The 22,493-nt window shown below is 40.7% G+C and overlaps 2 protein-coding genes and 1 long non-coding RNA gene across 3 annotated transcripts in view; 1 reads left to right on the forward strand and 2 right to left on the reverse strand.

The window, feature by feature from the left end:
• The window catches only part of LOC134804882 (uncharacterized), an 83,301-nt gene extending 64,595 nt beyond the window's left edge, over positions 1-18,706 (reverse strand). Inside the window, exons 1-5 of the mRNA XM_063778189.1 lie at positions 18,537-18,706; positions 10,381-10,446; positions 10,239-10,310; positions 6,147-6,212; positions 2,577-2,794 (exon numbers count right to left, since the gene is read on the reverse strand). Of these exons, the coding sequence (XP_063634259.1) occupies positions 2,577-2,794; positions 6,147-6,212; positions 10,239-10,310; positions 10,381-10,446; positions 18,537-18,572 (458 nt within the window). The 5' untranslated portion in view covers positions 18,573-18,706. The remainder of the gene's footprint in view (positions 1-2,576; positions 2,795-6,146; positions 6,213-10,238; positions 10,311-10,380; positions 10,447-18,536) is intronic.
• Positions 1-22,493, forward strand: part of LOC134804937 (uncharacterized) — a 225,283-nt gene that overhangs the window by 71,950 nt on the left and 130,840 nt on the right. The window lies entirely within an intron of this gene.
• LOC134804818 (uncharacterized) overlaps positions 22,035-22,493 on the reverse strand; it is a 61,816-nt gene continuing 61,357 nt past the window's right edge. Inside the window, exon 16 of the mRNA XM_063778077.1 lies at positions 22,035-22,156. Within this exon, the coding sequence (XP_063634147.1) occupies positions 22,133-22,156 (24 nt within the window). The 3' untranslated portion in view covers positions 22,035-22,132. The remainder of the gene's footprint in view (positions 22,157-22,493) is intronic.

Raw genomic sequence — 22,493 nt, forward strand, 5'->3', positions numbered from 1 at the left:
CGTGATACGAGCAGCCAATCATGAGTGCGCATTTCATTTGATGATTACTTGTTTGACACCAATTGTACTAGAAGGGTTAGGTTAGATCTGCGACCTTCACAGAAACCAACTGCTAATAGAAAAGTGGCTTAGGTTAGGTTATAACTGCGGCCTTTACAGAAACCAACCTTTTAATTTTGTTTAAAAAATCAACTGATCCGCAAAGGGTAGGTTAGGTTGGTTAGACATTTGCTGATCAACTTTTCAGCTAACCAATTTTTACGGATCAGTTAAATTGGAATCCAAAATGAAATAATTCGCTTACCCACTGATTGCTTAACAAAATTTGATTAATGGTGGATCGCTTATTGCCGCTCAAATAATTAATTTGCTAACCGAATCAGTTTAGAGCAGCTCAGTATAACATTAATTGCGAACTGGTTTAGAAATACTTGCTTACCTTAAGTTGCTGACCAAGTATCAATTTCGACTGACCAAATATATGTTTTTGTTCATCAAAATAGGACTATTCTGCAGATCGATTAAATCACACCCAAATTTTATGTTCTACAATTCTTACCTAGATGTAAACAATATTGGAGCTACAGGAACTTTGATATCCATGATATCCAAAAAAGCGATTTTTGTGACATTTTACCTTGAAAAAATTCCGACGCGCACATTTCCGATTCCGATTTCCGTTCATTTTAATGATGTAAGGTTTCGTCCAGAAATCATGTGATCATATTTGGCCTATTTTTGACCTCCCTCCCCCTTGGTCATATTTGGTGATTTTAACGCACCTCCGCCCCCTTTTTTATTTGACGGAGTGGGAGTGCGTAAACCACGGTGTGTGGAACTCTCCGCTCCTTTCCCTCTCTTGGAAAGAGAGGGAGAGATTTTGGCCCTACCCACTAAACCCACTCCTCTTTGCCGTTCGTGAGGGCGCACTGGTGCTCGAGGCGAGCATGCGCTCTCCGCCTTCGACCCTGCCGTCTACGTCGGAGAGGAAGCGCGTCAGCCCTCTCGCTACCCAGTATAGCCGCTATTATGATGCGTAGCGAGAGGTCCGCCACCCCCGTGGCCGCCCTGAGTGTGCTGGGCCGTGTCGTCCGCCGCTCCACATTCGTGGCTCTGACGCCCCGGCTGCCTCTTTATCTTGTGCAGGTAGTGTCCGAAACAGCCGTGTCCGGACAGGCGGACACCACCTGCGTCACCCTACATGTCAGGGCCCCCTTGACCCCTCCCCCCCCTCCTGTCACAAGATCACGTGATAGTTCTGATGCGGGTATCCTTATTAATTATCCTTATCCTTAGACGCTAAGCAAGTCTATAATGTCGTTTCTACTGTATTGCGTATATGTTCAAGATGCTATGTCTCAAAAACAGGCATCGTAAAAATCTGCTTATCACTTATACATAATTATACATATATACATACTTTCAATATGTATTCATTCGTTTTTGATGATTGAGGAAAAACGTCTCATGGCTCCCGCAAATCGTGACAGTTCTATAGTTCGTTTTTTTTAGCATTAGAAAGAACTTGAAAGAAGGTAAGCGATTTAGACATGTCTTTTATTTGAAAAACGCTTTTTAAAAATCAATAACTATTACTTCTGAAAGCAGAAGAATATAAATAATCGTATTAGATTCATAATTGTTACATATTTGCCGTAACTTATTTTTAAAATGAGTTTTTCAATTAAAAGACACATCAAGATTGTTTACCTTATTTCTAATGCTAAAAAAACGAACTATAAGTTTTGGTTGAAAAGCATGAGTACTTATAATAATTAGGTAGGTAATTAAAAACTGTCATAACTGTAAATAAAGTAATTAAAACCACTGTCCTCGGTCCACGGGTATGGTGATAATGGACTTCTGACGGTATTGAAGATCTGTTGCGTTCACCACAATCTTCAACATCTTCGTTCTCCCACTCAGCACCGTTGATTTATCTAAGTATGCAGATAACTTCTGGGATGTCTCTATGGACCATACGCCGGGTTATTACACGTCGGGGACGAATAGTCTGTGACCTGACGTTCTTCACTTCCTTGTGAATTATTGTATGCGTTAATACGTTTTTTTTGGTGCATAATAAAGACCGCATGTCTGACAGGTCCGCCCAACGAGTTGCTGGTCACTTTTTAAGTTTGGGCTTTTCTTACCCTCCCCCCAACCCCTAAACGATCACATGATTTCTGGACGACCCCTAAGGTGTAATGGCCCAGCTTATTATCTCACATTCTGAGGTAAAACCCTTAATTTGCCTATACTACTTGGCTATATGTAGTCAAATAGTGTAGTATTGCTTTATACTGACTATATCTGAGAGGGTAGTACATGACTGCTTAAGCTTTATAAAATGGTGAAATAAACCTTGATATCAATATCTAAAAAATACATTTTTGCTGTGTGTATACGCCTATAGAGATTTCCGAACGCTTTTATAAGTATTACCTACCTATATGACGGACCGTTACCGGTAGATATATACCTACAAGCTTTTAGCGATGTAAGCCAAAATGAATATGGACTATTTTGCTAGGTACTTACTGGGATATGAAGTAAGTATTTCGTTCAACACTCACCGAATACCTAAATTATCTGGATTTCCATAAATTCCGGCATCTTTATCTACGTGAGGGAACGTCACTGCTGACTTCAGCATCCCCAGCGTGGGCCTTATCAGCGTGTGGCCAGGTAAGATTGGTTCTGCGTTGGGAAGATGGTACTGGTTTGATGGGACACCAACCACACTCTCGCCTTCATATTGGTTGTATGTAAAAAAGCGTCTGCCTAAATTATTCTGTAATATTTTAGAAAACACATACCGTAAAATGGGGTGAGTTGGGTTATGAATGGGGTGAGGAGGGATGGTATTTTTAGCCCAGAGTTATCACATTGTTAAATAAATACTTTTTTCTCTTGAGAAGTCAAGCTATTGTAATATTGTGTCAAGTCTAGCAATTGTCACATCTCACTCAATTCCTATCCGCCCTTTCCCCGACTACGGGGTGAGCTGGGATTTGCTATTTTGTGTTTATCGTTGAATCTATGAAATGAAACGACAGAGATTATCACTGAAAAACTAAAGTTCATACTACCGGAACACTTTTCAAGTATATAAATTAACGTGCCACATATAAAAATAAACTTTTATTGAGGTTTGAACTTCCGATTTACCAACTCACCCCATTTTACGGTAATTAATTTTAATCCAACGTTTTACAGTAGTTACATATGGCCCTTTAAATTTTCGACACATGCATCACTAGGGCGGTAAATTAGCACCATACGTACATACTGTAAAATAAGTATTGAAACTCCAAAAATTAAAACTCATGTTAGCTAGGTATATGTTTAAAAATACGATATAATATTATAGGACAATTTTACACAGATCGACCTAGTCCCACAGTAAGCTCAATAAGGCTTATGTTGTGGGTACTAGTCGACGGTATATATAATATACACATATATAGGTATATACAAATACTTATACATATACATAGAAAACATCAATAAACCTGGAACAAATATTTGTGATGAACAAAAAAATGCCCTTACCAGGATTCGAACCCGGGTCCTCCTGCTTCGTAGGCAGGGTCACTACCGACTAGGCTAAGAGGCCGTTATAATTATATTATTTTTACTATAGAGGCCGATATTATTATCACTACAGAGAAGCCCCCTCTCAGCTCCGTTGAAGAAATGGAAATTGTAGTTTATAGCGCGGACTGAGACTACCTTTCCCTTCAATCCCTGCTGTGCAATCTTTAGTTGAGAAGTTGAGTTGTCCAGATGTTTTCTCGATGCTCCTAAATGTGTCTCGTTGGTAAGTCATATGCGAGGTACAGCCGCTGCTCACAATCCAAGTGCTGTTTTCAGACATATCTTGACAGAAGAACTGTATCGATCGATGTAGGTCAATAGTTTTGTTTTTTTAGGATGCTCGTTATTTTTCTTCCAGCAGCTCGTACCTATCTTGCGTATTTTGCGTTTGAAGAAGTTACCTCTTCGTTTGCGGATTCGATAGGACGCGTATAACGCTTTTTCTTTACATGATGATTCAGGTTCGTCGATGTTGGTCATGTTATGATTATGACGGGCTTGAAACTTTTCAAGTATTTTGGTTTTAAGCTCTTTTGCCGGATTGAAAAAAAAAACTCAATACCGTAAAATGGGGTGAGTTGGGTGAAATTTGACTTTCAAACCTCGATAAAATTTTATTTTTATATTAGAAAACTGAATGGTGTATATAATAAGTGGTTCGGACGTTTGTATTTTATTTTGGGTAGTTCCATTTCATAACTTTGACGATAAAGAGGAAAACCCACCTCACCCCGTAGTGCCTCGTATTTGGGGTGAGAGGGTTTTTCATACAAAGGTGATTTTGGAAGATTGTTGGATCGATTTTTTTTTATTATGAATATTACTATAGCTCCATTTTAAATTGGAATACATTATTTTTGTAGCAGTAGCCTTAAAAACCCACCTCACCTCCCTCTCAATCCTTCTCTCCCCATTCATAACCCATAGCTCCCCGCGAAACCACTCACCCCGTTTTACGGTACCTAATACTAGTAGCTCAACCAATCATGTTTAAAACAATTTCTATGGTTTTCGTTTTATAAAAAACACCCAAGAATTTGCGTCATGTCGAATTTGTCAGTCATTTGAATAGGAGCTTTGTTAGGATTTAGTTAACCTCGACGGCGGCGGCGTGTTATAAAGTCGCGGTTTGCATAGGACCTATAAGCTGTTTAGTCTTAAAAACCCTGATAATATTTATGGTAATAAGCGAATAATTTACAAATAAAAGTTAACTCCTCTAGGGTAATCTGCTAACATGAGATCCCGTACCCTTTGAAATTTAAAACAGATGTTTTGCTTCAACTTTCAAAAGCCGCCAAATAAATAATTGGCTCGTGCCGAACTTTGCGCTAAATGCGCTTGGCGCGTAGTAAATGAAACAGTCCTTACTTCGTCTGCGTGTCCTGGTGATGATTATTGATTAAAACTATCCTATGTCCTTCCTGGGGCCTCAAACTATCTCCATGTCAAATTTCATGTAAATCGATGGTAACAAACAAAACTTTACGAGAATGGTTGAGAAATACGACCCAGGTATAGAGGAGAACATCTGGATATATGAAGACAAGCATTTTTGCCAAAGCTGAATCGGAGACGTTCGCTTTACTTAATCAATTAAGTTGGCAGCTTCCAAATTGTATGAAGATGTCGTCCCACGAAAGTTCATATTTTCACCACGTCGTGCGTTAGCTTCGCTTGTATTTCTCTCACCGCCAACTTTGCACATAGCCAATATAACAGGCTAGACCTACTCGTCTGGCCAATACATAGAGGCTGTTCCACCAGTTCGGCTTCTGAATTACCGAAGGCATCAATTGAAACACAGAACACTCTGCCCCACCATGCGTCGTATATCGTAATTGGAAAAGTTTTCCAATATTTATAAGTACAGTTGCCATCAGATATATCGGAGCTGCCAAAGTGCTCAAAATATCTAAACATGCACTCTAATGCCTTGACAATAGAGACGTGTAATGATATTTGGGAGCACCTTTGCCGCTCCGATATATCTGATGGCGACTATACCATATATATTCCCGCGAAACAAATTGCAAATGTGAACTGAGTTTCAATCTTTGTTACGGCATTGGCCATGTTAGGCGGCGGCCTTAATCGGTGATGAGATGAACATTCTTATAAAAACCTAAAACTCCTTTATAAAGGAAGTAATGGTTTTAAAATATTAACTGACGAATAACTTACTTTCGCCACGAGACATATCGGAGCGAGCAATTTGTTTACAAATATCTGAACTAAGCCAATAGAGAAGGTATCTTATCTTATCTTGCGTGTTCAGATACTTTTGAGGATCTTGGCTACACCTATTTTATTAAATATGGTATATATCTCGGAGTAGCCAAAACCCTGATGGCCACTATATTTTTTTTTTATTTAGCAAAAGTATTAATATTAATACACATTTACAATGATAATATTATATGGTTTCGCCAAACTGCTTGACTGTTTGTTGGCGAAATAACTACAGCACTTTTTACTTAAAAAAACTATAACTTATATCTATTACATTAAGGTTTTGGTTTAATTTATTCGGTTTCAGTACTTACCTTATCAACAATATGAATAAAGTAACCCAAGTTTTCCTCACGTTTTCCAATACCTTCATTGAAATACTGAAAAAAATTAAAATAAGTAAAGTCATTCTCTTAAATATCTCAGAATGGCCAAAAACTGTTAGCAGACTGTAATCAACACGACTGACTATGCGAGGGACGATTGGTACAAGACGTGCATAAATATACAACGGCGGGTCTTCAAAACATGTGTTTAACTAACGTTTTACCGAATCCAAAGGTGTACAATCTTATAGAGTTAGACCAAGAAAAGTCTGCAGCGATTTCGATAGCCCACGCAGTGTGCTGTGTGGTGTCGGCCTTTAGGTGCTGTGTGGTGTCGGCCTTTAGAATAGCACCAACCCAACTCTTCCCGTGGGTGTCGTAAAAGGCGACTAAGGGAAACATAACCGGGGGGTGGGCAGCAGCGCCCCCTGCAGAACAATTACTAAACTGCGATCCCCAACCCGCATGCCCAGCGTGGGGATTATGGGCATTATCCCCAAATGAATAGACACGCCAAACGAAAATGGCCCCCAGTTCCCGGCCGCCCCGCTATTCCTGGCCATGGCAGCGGCCACGGTAACGGTGGGGCAAGGGGTGCTAAGAATCCCCGGGCTACATTAGGCTGCCATTCACTACATAATTTGACCCTGGCTACGTTTAACGGTCGCACTCTGAGGCTTGACCACCATCTAGCGCAGTTGGAAGTGGAGTTAGAGAACATTAAATGGCATGTTCTGGAGTTATGTGAAGTCCGTAGAGAGGGGGAGGACACCGTAACCCTAGACTCGGGCCATCTTCTCTACTTTCGCGAGGGTGATAAAACATCCCAATCCCAGGGTGGCGTAGGTTTCCTATTCAATAAGGCCCTCTCTAACAACGTTGAAGAAATCTCCAGTGTGTCGACCAGGGTAGCGTACTTGATCCTTCGGCTGGCCAAGCGCTACAGCATGAAGGTAATTCAGGTTTACGCACCGACCTCGGCACACTCGGATGATGAAGTGGAGGATATGTACGAAGACATATCCAAAGCCTTGCACAACACCACTAAGGCCCACTTCAATGTTGTTATGGGGGACTTTAACGGCAAGGTGGGAACCCAGACCGGCAACGAATCCCGGATAGGCCCGCATGGTTACGGAGTTCGGAATCACAGGGGGCAAATGCTTGTCAACTTCCTTGAGAAAGAGGGACTGTTCTTAATGAACTCCTTCTTCAAGAAACAGCCTCAAAGGAAGTGGACATGGCAAAGCCCCGACACTGTGACTAAAAAACGGGCAAGTGCGAGTCAGACTCGCGCACGAAGGGTTCCGTACCATAATGCAAAAAACGGCAAAATAAAACGGTCACCCATCCAAGTACTGACCCCGCCCGACGTTGCTTAACTTCGGTCAAAAATCACGTTTTTGGATGGGAGCCCCACTTAAATATTTATTTTATTCTGTTTTTAGTATTTGTTGCTATAGCGGCAACAGAAATACGAGTACATCATCTATGAAAATTTCAACTGTCTAGCTATCACGGTTCGTGAGATACAGCCTGGTGACAGACGGACGGACGGACGGACGGACGGACGGACGGACAGCGGAGTCTTAGTAATAGGGTCCCGTTTTACCCTTTGGGTACGGAACCCTAAAAATGAGATCGTCTTCATCATGACGGATAGCAGGCACATATTCAGAGATGTCTCAGTGATCAACAGGTTCAATACCGGATCTGATCACCGACTCCTCCGTGGCTCTCTGAATATCAACTTAAAGCTTGAAAGAAACCGTCTGATGAAGTCCACGCTCCGCCCTAACCCAACCCAAATCATGGCGGGTACCGAGAAGTTCCAGCAGCTTCTCAGGGATAGATTTGTTGTCTTGGAACCCACCGATGACGCTGACGAGACCCTACATAATCTGATCGAAACTCTGAGGGACGAGGGCATCAAATACTGCAGAACGCAGCGGACTGGCAGGAAATATAAACTCTCGGCCGAGACCCTCGGCTTGATGACAAAAAGACGGGAAACTACCCAAGCGACTTCGTCTGAGAGGTCAGACCTGAGCAAGCGAATTGCGAACATGGTACGGCGTGACCTTCGGAGCTCTAACACACGCCTTATTGAAGAGGCGATAGAGCGAAACCGAGGGTCCAAAGTATTCACTCAGCAGCTTGGCAGGAGCCACCTGACGAAGCTTAAAACGCGCGACGGTAGAACCGTATTGTCGAAACCGGAGATCTTTGCCGAGATTGAGGATTTCTATGGCCGATTATACGCAGCACATGCCCCTCATTTCGGACGAGACGATCACGATTCCAGAGCCACCCTGACACGCCACTACACCGACGAACTGCCAGACATCAGCCAAGACGAGATAGTGTTAGCTCTGAGGCAGCTTAAAAATGGAAAAGCCCCCGGTGAGGACGAAATAACATCAGAGCTTTTGAAAGCTGGAGGAGCCTCTGTTATACAGGAATTACAGAACCTCTTCAACGCCGTCCTTCACAGTGGGAGAACTCCAAAGGCGTGGAGCGGGAGTTTGGTGGTGCTCATTTTTAAGAAGGGGGACAAAACCCTCGTTAAAAATTACAGACCCATTTCTCTCCTGAGCCACGTCTATAAGCTGTTCTCACGAGTGGTCACGAACCGTCTCGCTAGGAGATTCGACGAGTTCCAGCCGCCAGAGCAGGCAGGGTTTCGCGGAGGATATGGCAACATAGACCACATTCACACAATGAGGCAGATTATACAGAAGTCCGAAGAATATAATCAGCCCCTATGTCTGGCCTTTGTGGACTATGAGAAGGCCTTTGACTCTGTCGAGACCTGGGCTGTTCTGGAATCCTTACAGCAATGCCAAATAGACTATCGTTATATCGAGGTGTGGAGATGTCTTTACGAAGCCGCCACCATGATGTGTCCAAGTACAGGGTCAGCAGTCTGAGCCCATCCAATTGCGCAGAGGAGTGAGACAGGGGGATGTTACATCCCCGAAACTGTTCACAAGCGCGTTGGAAGATATGTTTAAGACGCTGGACTGGAAAGGTAAGGGCATTAACATAAATGGCGATTACCTCTCACACCTACGATTTGCAGATGATATAGTCTTAATGGCGGAGTCGCTAGAGGAGCTGAACCAGATGCTGGACGGCCTAGCTTCAGCCTCGCGACGCATCGATCTTAGCATGAATTTGGATAAAACCAAAGTCATGATCAATGGCCACATTGATCCAATACCGATAGTCGTAAATGGTCACCTTCTCGAAATCGTTTCCTATAAACTTACCTCGGGCACCTGCCTGCCTGCAGAACCTTCTGCAGTTAGGTAAAAGCAATTTCGAGAAGGAGGCCAAGAGGAGGATCCAGCTGGGCTGGGCAGCGTTCGGGAAACTACGCCGAGTCTTCTCGTCATCCATACCGCAATGCTTGAAAACAAATGTTTTCAATCAGTTCAAGGTCGCTCAGCGAGCTATGGAGAGAGCTATGCTCGGAGTTTCTCTGAAGGATAGGATTCGTAACGAATACATCCGACAGAGAACCAAAGTAATCGACATAGGTCAAAGAATTAGCAAGCTGAAGTGGCAGTGGGCTGGGCATATCGCACGAAGAACCGACAACCGCTGGAGTAAACGCGTTCTTGAGTGGAGACCGCGAGTCGGCAAACGTAGTGTAGGACGCCCCCCGACCAGGTGGGATGACGATCTGCGAAAGATTGCAGGCAGATGCTGGATGCGGCAAGCTGAAGACAGGGCGCTATGGCGCTCTTTAGGGGAGGGCTATGTCCAGCAGTGGACTACTGTAGCCTGATGATGATGATGATGATGATGATGATGATGACGCAGTGTAAGTATTATTTTTATATACATCATAATTTCGTAGAAGTTTGACGTTTTAAATAACACTTGCACTGCGTGGGCTATCAAAATCGCTGCAGACTTTCTTGGTCTAACTCTAGGTGAATATTATGAAAAACAACAAAGCCGTTGTTGTTACTAAAAACTGTTCATTGTTTCTGATCCCACAATATACATGTAATAGAATACACAAACACATATGTGGTATAATCAATATCTGTATCTGTACAGTGTACACACCTTATGATTTTTGATTCTTAAATCATTCCATACTATTTTCTCAGATGGCACATTCCGTACTCTATCATAACGCTGCAAAAAAAGTAATTTATTAGTTCTTGTTCAAACATTACAGAGAGAATAAAATCACTACTGAATGTACCTTCGCAACATCCTTGTGAAACAGAGGAAATAGCTCTTTTTCTTCTGAGTAGACTTGCACGAATATCTGAAAATTACAAGTAGTAAGTATATTATGTGGTAGGAAATATCGGGCAAAGTAGGTACGTACGTAAATGGGTGTGTGATGCTTAATATAATTATAATAAAACTATCATACATTTGTTATAAAGTCATTTGATATATTATTATTTGATATAATGTAATTTTTATTATACGTTTCAATTGTTATATCGGGTGTCCAGAAAGTATAAGCACAACTTTTTGCGATGCTGTCGTTTGGTTTCACACTACTAAAGATAAAAAAAACGTATATGTTCGTCACTTACTTATTTATCTATAATTATTTACGTTCATCGCAAAGCTTGTGTGCAAAATACGCGAAATGCGGGGCATTTCTTCAGAAACACGAAAATATATTGTGCACAATTGGTGAACGATTGCTAACTTCACGCTCAAAGAGTTGGCGAATTCTGCAGCAATTAACATCGCAGCCACACGTAAGGGTACTCGAAAATAAAGCTTGTCCCAGAAAAAAATGACGCAGAAAATTAATTTTCACAAAATCTTACACAACAGTTAAAAACCAACTATTTTATTGTATATTCTTGTTAGAAATTTAATAAACAACGTGTATGTACGCATTTTGCAGTTGTAGACTTTATTACTCCAGAAATTTCGTGATTTTGTTGTAATGTATTTCATCAGGTTTTGCACATTCCAGGACTCCGTTATTAATTTTTAAGCATTTTTCAATTTCGGTTTGAAGTTTTCAACTGATATGGCGTTAGTTTTATGTTTGAAGAGCTTCTGCTTCATACGAGCCCATTATTTTTCATGGATCGTAATTCAGAGCAGTTGGGAGGAATAAGGTGTTTTGCCACAAATTCGATATTGTTGACTTAGTACCACTTTATCGCTTCCTGGGATAATGGCACGTGGCCTAATGAGGCCAAGACAAAAAGAGCTTGTTGTGGTGATCTATGAATGGTAACAACGTTTTTTTCCAACACTCAGTTTAGTTTATATCGCCGTTACAGACCCGTTAACAAAATTTTAAGTGCTACATTTGCCACAAAAACAGATCATCTGCCGCACGAGAACCTTCTTCGCAAATTTATTAATTTTAATTAAGTACAGTAGCGATCATAAGTATTTTGACAAATAAAAATACTTAAATACGTTTATGAAAACAGTAAATATTTAATCTTAGTACATTAAGTAAGCCTGTTCAGGCATAGTTTTTTACATTTTATTCTTAAAAGTAAAAACAACCATAAGAGAAAAACTTAAAATTCACTAATCTGGTCGCTCAAAAGTAATTTGACACGTATATAAAATTCCCTAGTCTAAGTGGTAAGATTGCTAAATAAAAAAACTTCTTCAATATTTGGTTGCAAATCCTTTAGCCTTCCGAACAACAGTACATCGAGCCGGCATCGAATCAACTAACTTCTGTATACGTTCGTGAGGGATTTTCTCCCACTCTGTCTTAAGAGCTTGGAAAAAAGCCTCTTTGTTAGAGTAATTTCTGCGTCTTACTCTGCGGTCCAGTTCTTCCCATAAATGCTCTATTGGATAAAGATCGGCACTTTGACTCGGCCATTCAAAAACCTTCCCTTCTTTCCGTTTCAGGAAAGCCTGGATATGTTTGGATTTGTGCTTAGGGCCGTTATCGTGCTGAAAAACCCAGCGAGGTGGCATATTCTCTTTGGCATAAGGTATCATGTGTGTATTAAGTATGTTTTCGTACACAAAGCGATTCATTATCCCGTCAATTCTTACTAGAGGGCCGATCCCGTGGCGTGAAAAACATCCCCAAACCATAACATTACCACCACCATGCTTTACTGTGGGTACCTGGTATCGCACATCGTGACGTTTATTGTGGGGACGTCGTACATACTTAATGCCATCCGATGACATCAAATTAAATTTGCTCTCGTCACTCCATAATATTTTTGACCATTCACTACTTGTCCACGATTTGTGACGAAGAGCGAACGCTATATCTGGAACGCTATAAATCTGGATTCGTCTGAAAACATAATTCTTGCCCATTCTTCGACACCCCATCGTCTGTGTTCGCGTGCGTAAAGTCGTCTTGCTGTTCGATGTCCTCTTTCAAGTTTTGGGCCATTTGCCGGTCTATGTGGGGTCAAATTAGCTTCTTGGACTTAGAGCCGCCGCCTTACAGTCCGCTCGCTGATGTCATCCCTGCGGGTCTCTCGAAGTTGATTTTTCACTTCAACTGCAGTGAGGTGCCGATTCGGAGCATGGTTGTAACAATAAATCGATCTTCTCTAGCCGTAGTACATCTCCGTCTGCCGGTTCCTGATCTTCTAAGGTTCTGTCCAGTTTGTAGGAAACGTTCGAGGACTCGCTGCACCGTAGAAAGTGACACGCTTGTTCTTCTCGCTGTATATCTCTGACTTCTGCCTTCTTCTAACATAGTGATGATACGCGTACATTCATCTTGTGTTAGCGACATGATAGTAATTCAATAATGACGGTAAAAGACAACAATGACTGCCTTTTATCATTGTGCTTTGACAAATTGAATTCTCACTTTTGAGAAAACAAGCAAAAGTAAAACAAGTTTAATTTGAATTTGGTACCTAATTCGAGTAATTCGACTTTTTTTTTAATTCAAACTCAGTTATCATGTAGAACATTGAAGGTTGAATTTAATACGATATTCAATTTTCTTTAAGAGGCCGGTAACGATTTTAGAGCAGAAATGTGAGATTGATAGATTTAGTCGTTGAAATTGTACACCTTTTGTTACGTAATATCTAAATAACAAGTATTGGTTTCTATTAGCACGTCTTTTCATCTTGGCTTTTAATAATGAGGTCGCGAGCGTGCGTCACCAGTAATATATGACGAGAAGGGGCAGTTTTTAAATATTCATCAATAAATTATGGTGGTAAATTATACTAAATGATGTATAAGAACTGTTTCAGGAAATGTTATATGTAGAAACTGTAATGAGAACAAGTAGCAATTAAAAGCATTGTATTATGTGTAGAGTTATAGGCAGAGATCGGACAAATTGGCGACATTGCTCGCAATAATGTGCACATGACTCCAAATTTGATTCAATAATTAATCATTTAATTAATTTTTTACCTGAGATTTAATTTTGTTCCCCAGTCAATAAATAGCACTTAAATATATTTTTGATATAAAAAATTAGTACCTACAGAAAATTTGGAATCCATACTGATTATTTTCTTTAATAAATTTACATTTATAAGAAATCTTTGTGTTATTTATTGATTAGCAATCAAAAGTAAACCTCAGGTAAGAAATTAATTAAACGATGAATTATTTAATCAATTTTGGAGGCATGTCCACATTATTGCGAGCAATGACGCCAATTTGTCCGATCTCTGGTTATAGGTGACACAGCTCAGGTAAGAAAGCACATCAAATTTTATGAAGGCGTCTCTTAAGAATCAGCCAGATTCATAAAATATGTATTCTCATTTCTTTTATTGACTTTATTTTCTTTTCCTTTTGTAAGAATTTGATATGTTTTCTGAAAGAGCTACGTATTTGTATGATTTCATGTACATATATCAAATAACTGTGTATATTTGCATGAATTCTATAGTAATTTAAATTGTATTTTTCTTATTTACTCGTAATGCATGCTAATTATAAGATTTAATAATGTTGTGAAAAGATGTGTCCCGCCGAGTTTGTTGCCGGTGCTATATTGGGATACCCTCCTCCAATCGAGGGGGGATTTTAAATCTTCTCGAGGCAGAGGCATGGGGTTGGAGCCGGTATAGCTTTATTTGACGTTCATAACCGCATTGTAATATGTAGAGATGCACCGGATATTCGGTTACTATCCGGTATACGGCCTATCCGCCCTTATTTTAATATCCGGCCGGTTACCGGATAGTGACCTACTATCCGGTTGGATACCGGATAGTAACTTTGCTTTTATCTTTATTTTTTATCTTTATCTTTACCTGTTGTCGATTGTTTAAGTATCAAAATTACGTGAAATGAAACGAAGTGAAATTAAGTCGATTTTCAGAGAAATTGTCACTTGTTTTGAAGTAATTTCTGGAGAAAATTGATTTCGTCTAACTTTCATTTACACTACTTCAAAGTCATAATAACAAAAATGTAGTCTATTAAAGGTACAGTACAGGATATTTATGTGTAATACAAAATTACCATTTTCTGCAGTCCAAACTTTACGAAATTTACAAATAAGACCGACAAAATCAGTGCTTTACGCGCGTTTACCTATACGTCCATCAGAGAAGAAATCATTACTAATTTAGTGAGTCTGTTTTCAAAGAATTGACGGCAAGATGAGAAGACGTGCTACTTAATAGAAACCAGTACTTGTTATTTCTATTACGTAACAAAAGGTGTACAATTTCATCGACTAAATCTATCAATTTTACATTTTTGCGACTAAACTCGATACTGGCCTCTTAATACAGAGTTAGTTTCATGCAAATGCCACTATTGACCAATGTAATTTTAATAAATAAAATTTTGGTTTTCTTTTATTAACTATGAATTTATCTACAATATAATGTTTAATTCATGCCGCTAGCTTTATTATTTTAGGAGGTATTTTAGTTTTTCGTACTGATCCGTATTATTTGACCGCGAGTGTAATATGCTTTAGAGTATGTAATAATTATGGCAATGTATATTAGACGACGTGAAAATATACCTTATGACCATTATACCAATAATAACATTATGTATAAGTACCGTTAATTAGGTATTACGGTAGGTTTATTTTATTTATCGTATGGCATACTTTACACGTCACTGCAGTATAAAATTAAAATTTAAAACTAGAATTCTTAAAATAATCCACGGCTTTCCCAGTCAAGGTCTTGAGCTCTTCAATGTTGCCACCGAATTTGGTGTTGGGGCATTCTAGCACCATGTGGCGGATTGTTTGTTCGGGTTTTCCACATCCGCATGCCGCCGATTCACTCCATCCCCATTTATTTCTGTGGTATGCGGAGTTGCCCACGTCAGTTCTGAAGCGGTTCAGCAGACACCAGACACGTCGTTGGGTAGTGAAACCTGGAGGTCTTGTACGGGGGCTTAGTTCAAATAAGTCAGTTGGCGCCTTATTGGATTGCCACTCGTTAAGCCAGGCATTCTCTACCTTCCACAGGGGGTCCATGGCGTTTAACCTAGCTAATGGTGGATTACGGGACTTAAGCCTGCGATCAGTCCTGGCGAGCACATCGTCGTGAATGGGTAGAGTTGGGTCTCTCCGTATCTTATCGAGCTCGCGGTAGAGACACTGTTCCCGGCGTAGGTGGGGTGGGGCGATGTTACTGAGGGCAGGTAGCCAGTAAGTAGGTGTAGGGCGTATACAGCCTGTGATGAGGCACATGGTTTGATTTAGCTGCGTGTCAACAGCTGAAACGTGGGTGCTGTTAATCCACACAGGCGAGCAATACTCTGCCGAAGAGTAGACCAGTGCGAGAGCGGTTGTTCGGAGGCACGCAGCATTGGCTCCCCAGGTTGTTCCGGTCAGCTTCTGCACTATGTTATTACGGGTCCTCAGTTTCCCAGCAGTTTTGTTCAGGTGGCTCTTGTAGGTTAAACTTCGGTCTAGAGTGACACCAAGGTATTTTGGGTTTGGGTTGTGTTTCAGAGCCTTTCCCATAAACTCCACGTTCAGCTCGGTGCTCGCTAGCTTGTTGTTTAGATGGAAACAGCATACCTCGGTTTTATTTGCGTTAGGGCATAGTCGCCATCGGGAGAAATAATCATTCATGGTCAGTAGATCTTGTTCTAACGCTACTTCGGTTGTCTTAATGTCCCGGTTTTGTGCACCTACTGCAATGTCGTCAGCGTATGCGAATTTCCTTGAGTCGGTTGCAGGGAGGTCGTGGGTGTACACATTAAATAGCAGCGGGGCAAGCACCGATCCTTGGGGGAGACCGTTATTTAAAGTTTTGATGTTACTGACACTATTACCGAGGTGGACTTGAAAGACTCTGTTCGTGAGTGAGTTTTCCACAAGTTTACATATTTTTAGGCACGGAACCAGCTTGATGAGCTTATATAGGAGTCCTTGTCGCCATACAGTGTCATACGCGGCTGATAGATCGATGAACGCTACCGATGTTTTCTGGTTCTCTTCGTAGCCTCTTTCTATGAACGAGGTGAGTGCCAGAACCTGATCACAACAATTACGATTCGGTCGGAAGCCAGCTTGTTCTTTTGGTATAGCCCTATTAATAGTATCAGCTATGCGGTTATAGATAACCCTTTCCAGTAGCTTGTAGATGACACTTAGCAAAGCTATAGGCCTGTAGCTGTCCGCACTGTCTTCCAGCTTTCCCGGTTTGAGTATCGCTATAATTTTGGCTCGTTTCAGGATGCATGGTATTTGACCGGTGTTGATGATATGGCTGTAGAAGTTGGCAAGCCATTTCTGGGTTTTGCTCCCGCAGTATTTGAGGAATTCCGGAAAAATGCCGTCAGCGCCACAGGCCTTGTTTGTGTTAACTTGTTTAATACCAGCTATGATCTCGTTTACTGTGACTGGGCCACTGTAGGCATTGTTTGGTGTTATCGTTGACTTAAGATCTTGAAGCTCCTTGCGGATTTTCTTCGTATGTAATTTGTTGCTCGGTGCTTTAGACAGGCTGACAATTCTTGTAGCTATAGCGTTGGCGCTAACCTTCGGTAGGCTGGGTTGGTTGTTGATCCCGGTGGTTAGCAGTCTCAGGACGTGCCATGCTTTCCTACTGGAGTGCGTAAAATTCAAGCCTCCAACCGTATCTTCCCATTTCCGGAGTCGGGCTTCGTTCAGTGATTTAATGAGGTTGTGTCCGCAGGTCCGGTCTCCAGTTTTATTATATTCGTGCCAAGCGGATTCACATTCGTTGTTCCAGCCCGGTATGTATTGCTTTCTAAAGCCACGGGGGATACATTTCTTGGCTGTTGCTAAGATGAGTTTCTGAAAGCGCTCACAGTTTTCTGGCAGCGATGGGATCCAGCGGATGCTATCATCGAGTTTGTTAGCAAATGCTTTCCAGTCTGCCTTTTTAAAGTTCCAACGGGGGACTGGGTATGATTCGATGACTGGGATTTTCAGTCCAATCTCGACGAGCACTGGTCTGTGTTGGCTGTTTGGGAAGTCTCCGAGCACAGTACGTTTTACGGGCAAAGGCTCGCCTTCTTCGTCCAGGGAGCTAAATACCAGATCGGGGTTATATTCTTTTCCCCAACGAGCAGACTTGAACGTGCCTTTGCTCTTTAGGTCAAGTACTAGCAAGGCGTTGATGGAATCAGCCCAGTGGCAAAGTTTTTCACCATTGTCATGGGGTGTCCTGTAACCCCAGGAAGTGTGGTGGCTGTTGTAGTCGCCTGTGTAGAGTGCCGGGTGGCCAAGGTTTGGGAGGGCCGGGTCTGGCCAGGGGCTATTCGGAGGTTTGTACACGTTGCACACTTTCGTTTCGCCAAGTTGTATGATTGTGGTCTCTATGTTGTCGGGGTTGCTATAAGAGCTTATCAATTCAGATGTTGGCAATAGCGGTGTTCTGACATAAGTGGCAGTTCCATATTTTCCGTGGTAAGTAGCTCCAATTAATTGATATCCCGGGATAGCCCCCCGTCGTGAGAGCTGTGTGGGGTCCGCGGCGTGGGTCTCTTGCAAAAGGATTATATCTACTTTGTTGTCGTTAACTATTCTGCTTAAGCATTCGGATTTTGCTTGGCTTATACCTTCTATATTAAATGAACAGACACGGACAGAAGGTCCGATGTCTTTAGTCTGAGGGCGCTGGGGAGCGCCTATTTGAGATTGTTTTCTGAGCATTTTATTCGCAGTGACGATCAGCTGTGAGATTCAGAGAGAACAGTACAGCTGCCAAGTTTATTGCACTTTTAGCACCACCCAGGGGTCACGTGTAGGGTAGCGGTGGGTAACTTCCTACGGACGTGGTGCAATATCGACCCCCGGTCGGAATACGGTAGGTAATATGCCATTTACTACGTTATTCAAAATAACGATGTATCAAACTATAATAATTATATGAAAAGTTATTATAAAAAATGTAATGCACCCTACGTAAATCTTAGTGCACCTGCACATACATAAGAAAACGAGTTTATATCACTTACATTTAACAAAATAATAATTTCGGCGTGCGTAACCATTTTCTTTTGGCTTCTATTACATCTGCCAATTTATTTTTACGTCCCGAATTCAAGAAGCAATCCAAGTTTTCTCATTATTTTTTTATGGTAGGATTACAAAGTCGCAAGTCCATGAAATTGATTGAGTGAACTAGTGTTCTTCATAATGGAATTTAGGGTTTGTAACTTAGGGTTACAAAGGATATAAATAAAAACTAAATAGTTAAGTATATACCTACTTATTTGTACAACAAGAGAGCAAAGTCAGTTTTACTGCGAATGCTAATTTTAAGTCCTGAGCAAGCGAAAGATTATACAATAGAATCACGAGCGTATCAAGTCTAATTTAGAATCTTGAGCGTAAAGAACATAATGGGTAAAATACTAAATAAATGAAATCTATAGTCTCCCTAAATAGCAACTCATTTGTTTAGATATTTACCTCGTATGTCAGTCATTTGAACTTTTAGTTTCTTAGTTTTGTGTAACATCGCGTGTAAATTGATTTTCAACACACTTGCTCGTAACGTATGGTAACTTGGAAGTTACTGAACCGCTTTTAGCCTCATGTTGCTTTTTCATTATATGTATTATAGCACTTGTTAGGTAAAGAATGATAATCTGACTGACTTGAAAACGTAGCCTTCTTAAATTGGTCGAGTAGATTTTACAACAAGGACTGGAGGTCACTGGCGCCTCGCCGAGCGCCACCAGCCGGGTCGAAGGGCAGCAGGCAGTATGACAAATCTTCGACTTTTATTACTAATTGTTTTAACAATTAAAATTTGATTAGTGTGAAAGTTTCTTTTTTCCTCGCATGTTTGTTGAAAAAACGTCCTATGAAACGCGTGCGTGCATTGATCATTCGCCTCGTGTGCAATAACCAACGTAGCACACTTATATTACAATGTACCTATTATTATTTTTCACCGCACCAGCTGGTAAGGGCTCTCCTGATTGTTAAAAAACTGATAAGAGTGTTGCATTTTATTCACATGTGAGGCAAAGTAATCAAATGCAAATTTTGAGTTGTTTTCTATGTTTGCTGGTAGAATTTACTTAAATGATAATTTTGAATGATAAATATTTAATAAAATTCATTTTGCATCGAATTGCTTTTATTTTGTTTGATAAAATTTAACAGTTAGTATTCTCCTTGTCTTGGTGTGTTGAAAAATTTTGTGTCTCACTCACCTTGAGACCCTCGCAACGCTTAATATTCGCTCGCTACGCTCGTTGTTCAAATTTTGGAAACTCTTACGCTTGCTCAGCTATCAATATTAGCACAAGAGGCTAAACAATAACTTTGCCCCCTTGTAAAACAAATAACTATTATTGTGTTAGAAAACTTGAATTTAGAACTTAGAAATGTTAAGAAAATAAGTGCGTGTCAAGGTAATTTTGAACACCTCGCCCGCTTAGCAACTTCTGCTGCTGATTGTATATGGGTTGTTTACGTGCATTTTGTTGCTAGGCGTTGATGACACTTTTCCGAAAATATTCAGTTAAATGACTACAATCCGAAAAAAGAGTTTCACTTGCATCGTGGTTTCCTAAACCCACACAAATTTTTTTTTATTAAATTTTCAAATGCAAGTTTTGTGTTTAACCCACTTACCAAATTTTCACATAGGAGATAATTGATATTATAATCAATATATATAATAAAAGAAAGTGTACAATGTGCGTGCCGCTAAAACTCAGAAATGAGTCCCGATACGATCAAGGAAGCTATATGGGGTGGTAGCCCTCTATCTCCCGTCCATGAAGAAGTTTTCCGTTTTTACTTGAAGGGCGTGCTTTTGAAGATATAAGGGCTGAAAGTTTGGCCCTCTGCGACCCAGAAGCAGTTGTTTTTGTTTTTGAATTTTGAACCTTAACTCAATAAAGGAAAGTTCAGAATAGATCGTGAAATATATACCTACAAAAATTTGTACCTGGTGAGGTGTCTCGGGTCTCGGAGGCTAGATATTTCTAGAACATTTCAGACCATTCGAGAGTATTCGAGAGCATTCCACAGCATATCAGAACTATCTGGAATATTGGCAAATATTCGAGAACATTATAGATCATTTTCAACATTCCAGAACACTTTCGAATATTCTGGAATATTTGATTCCGTCTCGGAGGCTAGACATTTCTGGAACAGTCCAGACCATTTGAGAGTATTCGAGAGCATTCCACAGCATACGAGTATCAGAACATTCTGGAATGTTGGCGAATATTCGAGAACATTCTAGATCAATGTGAATGTGAACATTCCAGAACACTTTCGAATGTTGTGGAATATTCTGAAACATTCGAAGCCGTCTTGGAGGCTAGACATTTCTACAACATTCCAGAGTAATCGAGAGCATTCCACAGCATTCTGGAATGTTATTGAATATTCTCGATCTTTGTGGAACATTCCAGAACACTTTCGGATGTTGTGGAGTATTCAGGAACATTCGAAGCCGTCTCCGGTATCGGAGGCTAGACATTTCTAGAACATCCCAAACCATTCGAGAGTATTCGAGAGCATTCCACAGCATTTCAGAACAATCTATAATGTTGTCGAATATTCGAGAACATTCTACATCATTGTGGAATATTCCAGAACACTTTCGAATATTTTTGAATATTCTGGAACATTTGATGCCGTCTCGGAGGGTAGACCTTTCCGGAACAGTCCAGCACATTCGAGAGTATTCGAGAGCATTTCACAGCATTTCATAACATTCTGGAATGTTGTCGAATATTCGAGAACATTCCAGATCATTGTGAAATATTCCAGAACACTTTCGAATGTTGTGGAATATTCTGGACCATTCGAAGGTTTTTTGACCATTCGGAAATAGAATCCAGGGTACCAGATAATTGTGGAACGTTCCAGAACACACTCAAATGTTGTGGAATGTTCTAGAACAGGGGTCTCCAAACCCCGGCCCGCAACGCGTTCCAATCCGGCCAGGGCGGACCAACCCCCCCCCCCCCCCCCCTGCGCGAAAGTTTCTGAGTCGTAAATGTGGCCCTCAGGTAAAAAAAGTTTGGAGAGCCCTGTTCTAGAACATTGTGGACTACTTGAAGCCTTTTTTTGTCTTTCTATGAAGAAGACTCCCGTTTTTACCTGAAGGGCGTGCTTTTGAAGATAATTTCACCCTCTAGACATTTGTAGAACAGTCAAGAGCATTCGAGAATATTCGAGATCATTCTACAACATTTCAGAACTTTCTGGAATGTTTCTGGAATGAAATACTTATATACCTATATATTAATGCATTATATATGTACATAAAGATTAACTTATTTTTATTTTCTCCAGTTTTGTTTTATCTCTACACAAGCAAAAAAAACTACTCCTAAGTAGGTATGTAGGGTATATATATGCATCAATTTAGTTGTTTTAAATTTCTCCCTGCCGCGCCGCCTACCTAGCCAGTAGGCGGCTTTCTGAAGCTATGACAACTGATTGATAAAATGGTACAGATAGAAGGTAAACAAATATTAACTGCTTATAATAATTTATTCAGTCATAATAAGCCATACAAGACAATTTCGATGTAATCCAATTTAATCCGACAATTACGCTAAATTGGTGTCAATTAACCGAATGGTATAAAATCGTCCTGAAACAATAAAAATACAGAATTACTTTTATGTCGAATCACCGATCATCTAATGGATGATCAGGATCACCGCTTGAGTTGGCGGTGGATACCTAAGTGGAAGCACGGTGATCAGCACCTGCGCTACAAGGACCTTTCGACCCTGAGCGTTGGGAGTAGCTTGCTGGAAGAGGTCACCATGGCGTTCGTCCATCAATAAAAAAATTCGAAGATAACCGCCTTACACCTTAGATTTAGACGACAGTTACAAGCCCTCTACGGGTACACATTCAACGTAGCTGACCAATTTAATTGTCACGAGTGCATTAAGGTGTTTAGAAGCAAGCTCGTACTAGCC

The sequence above is a fragment of the Cydia splendana genome, chromosome Z (assembly GCF_910591565.1).
Source record: "Cydia splendana chromosome Z, ilCydSple1.2, whole genome shotgun sequence".
In the NCBI taxonomy this organism is placed as follows: Eukaryota; Metazoa; Arthropoda; class Insecta; order Lepidoptera; family Tortricidae; genus Cydia; species Cydia splendana.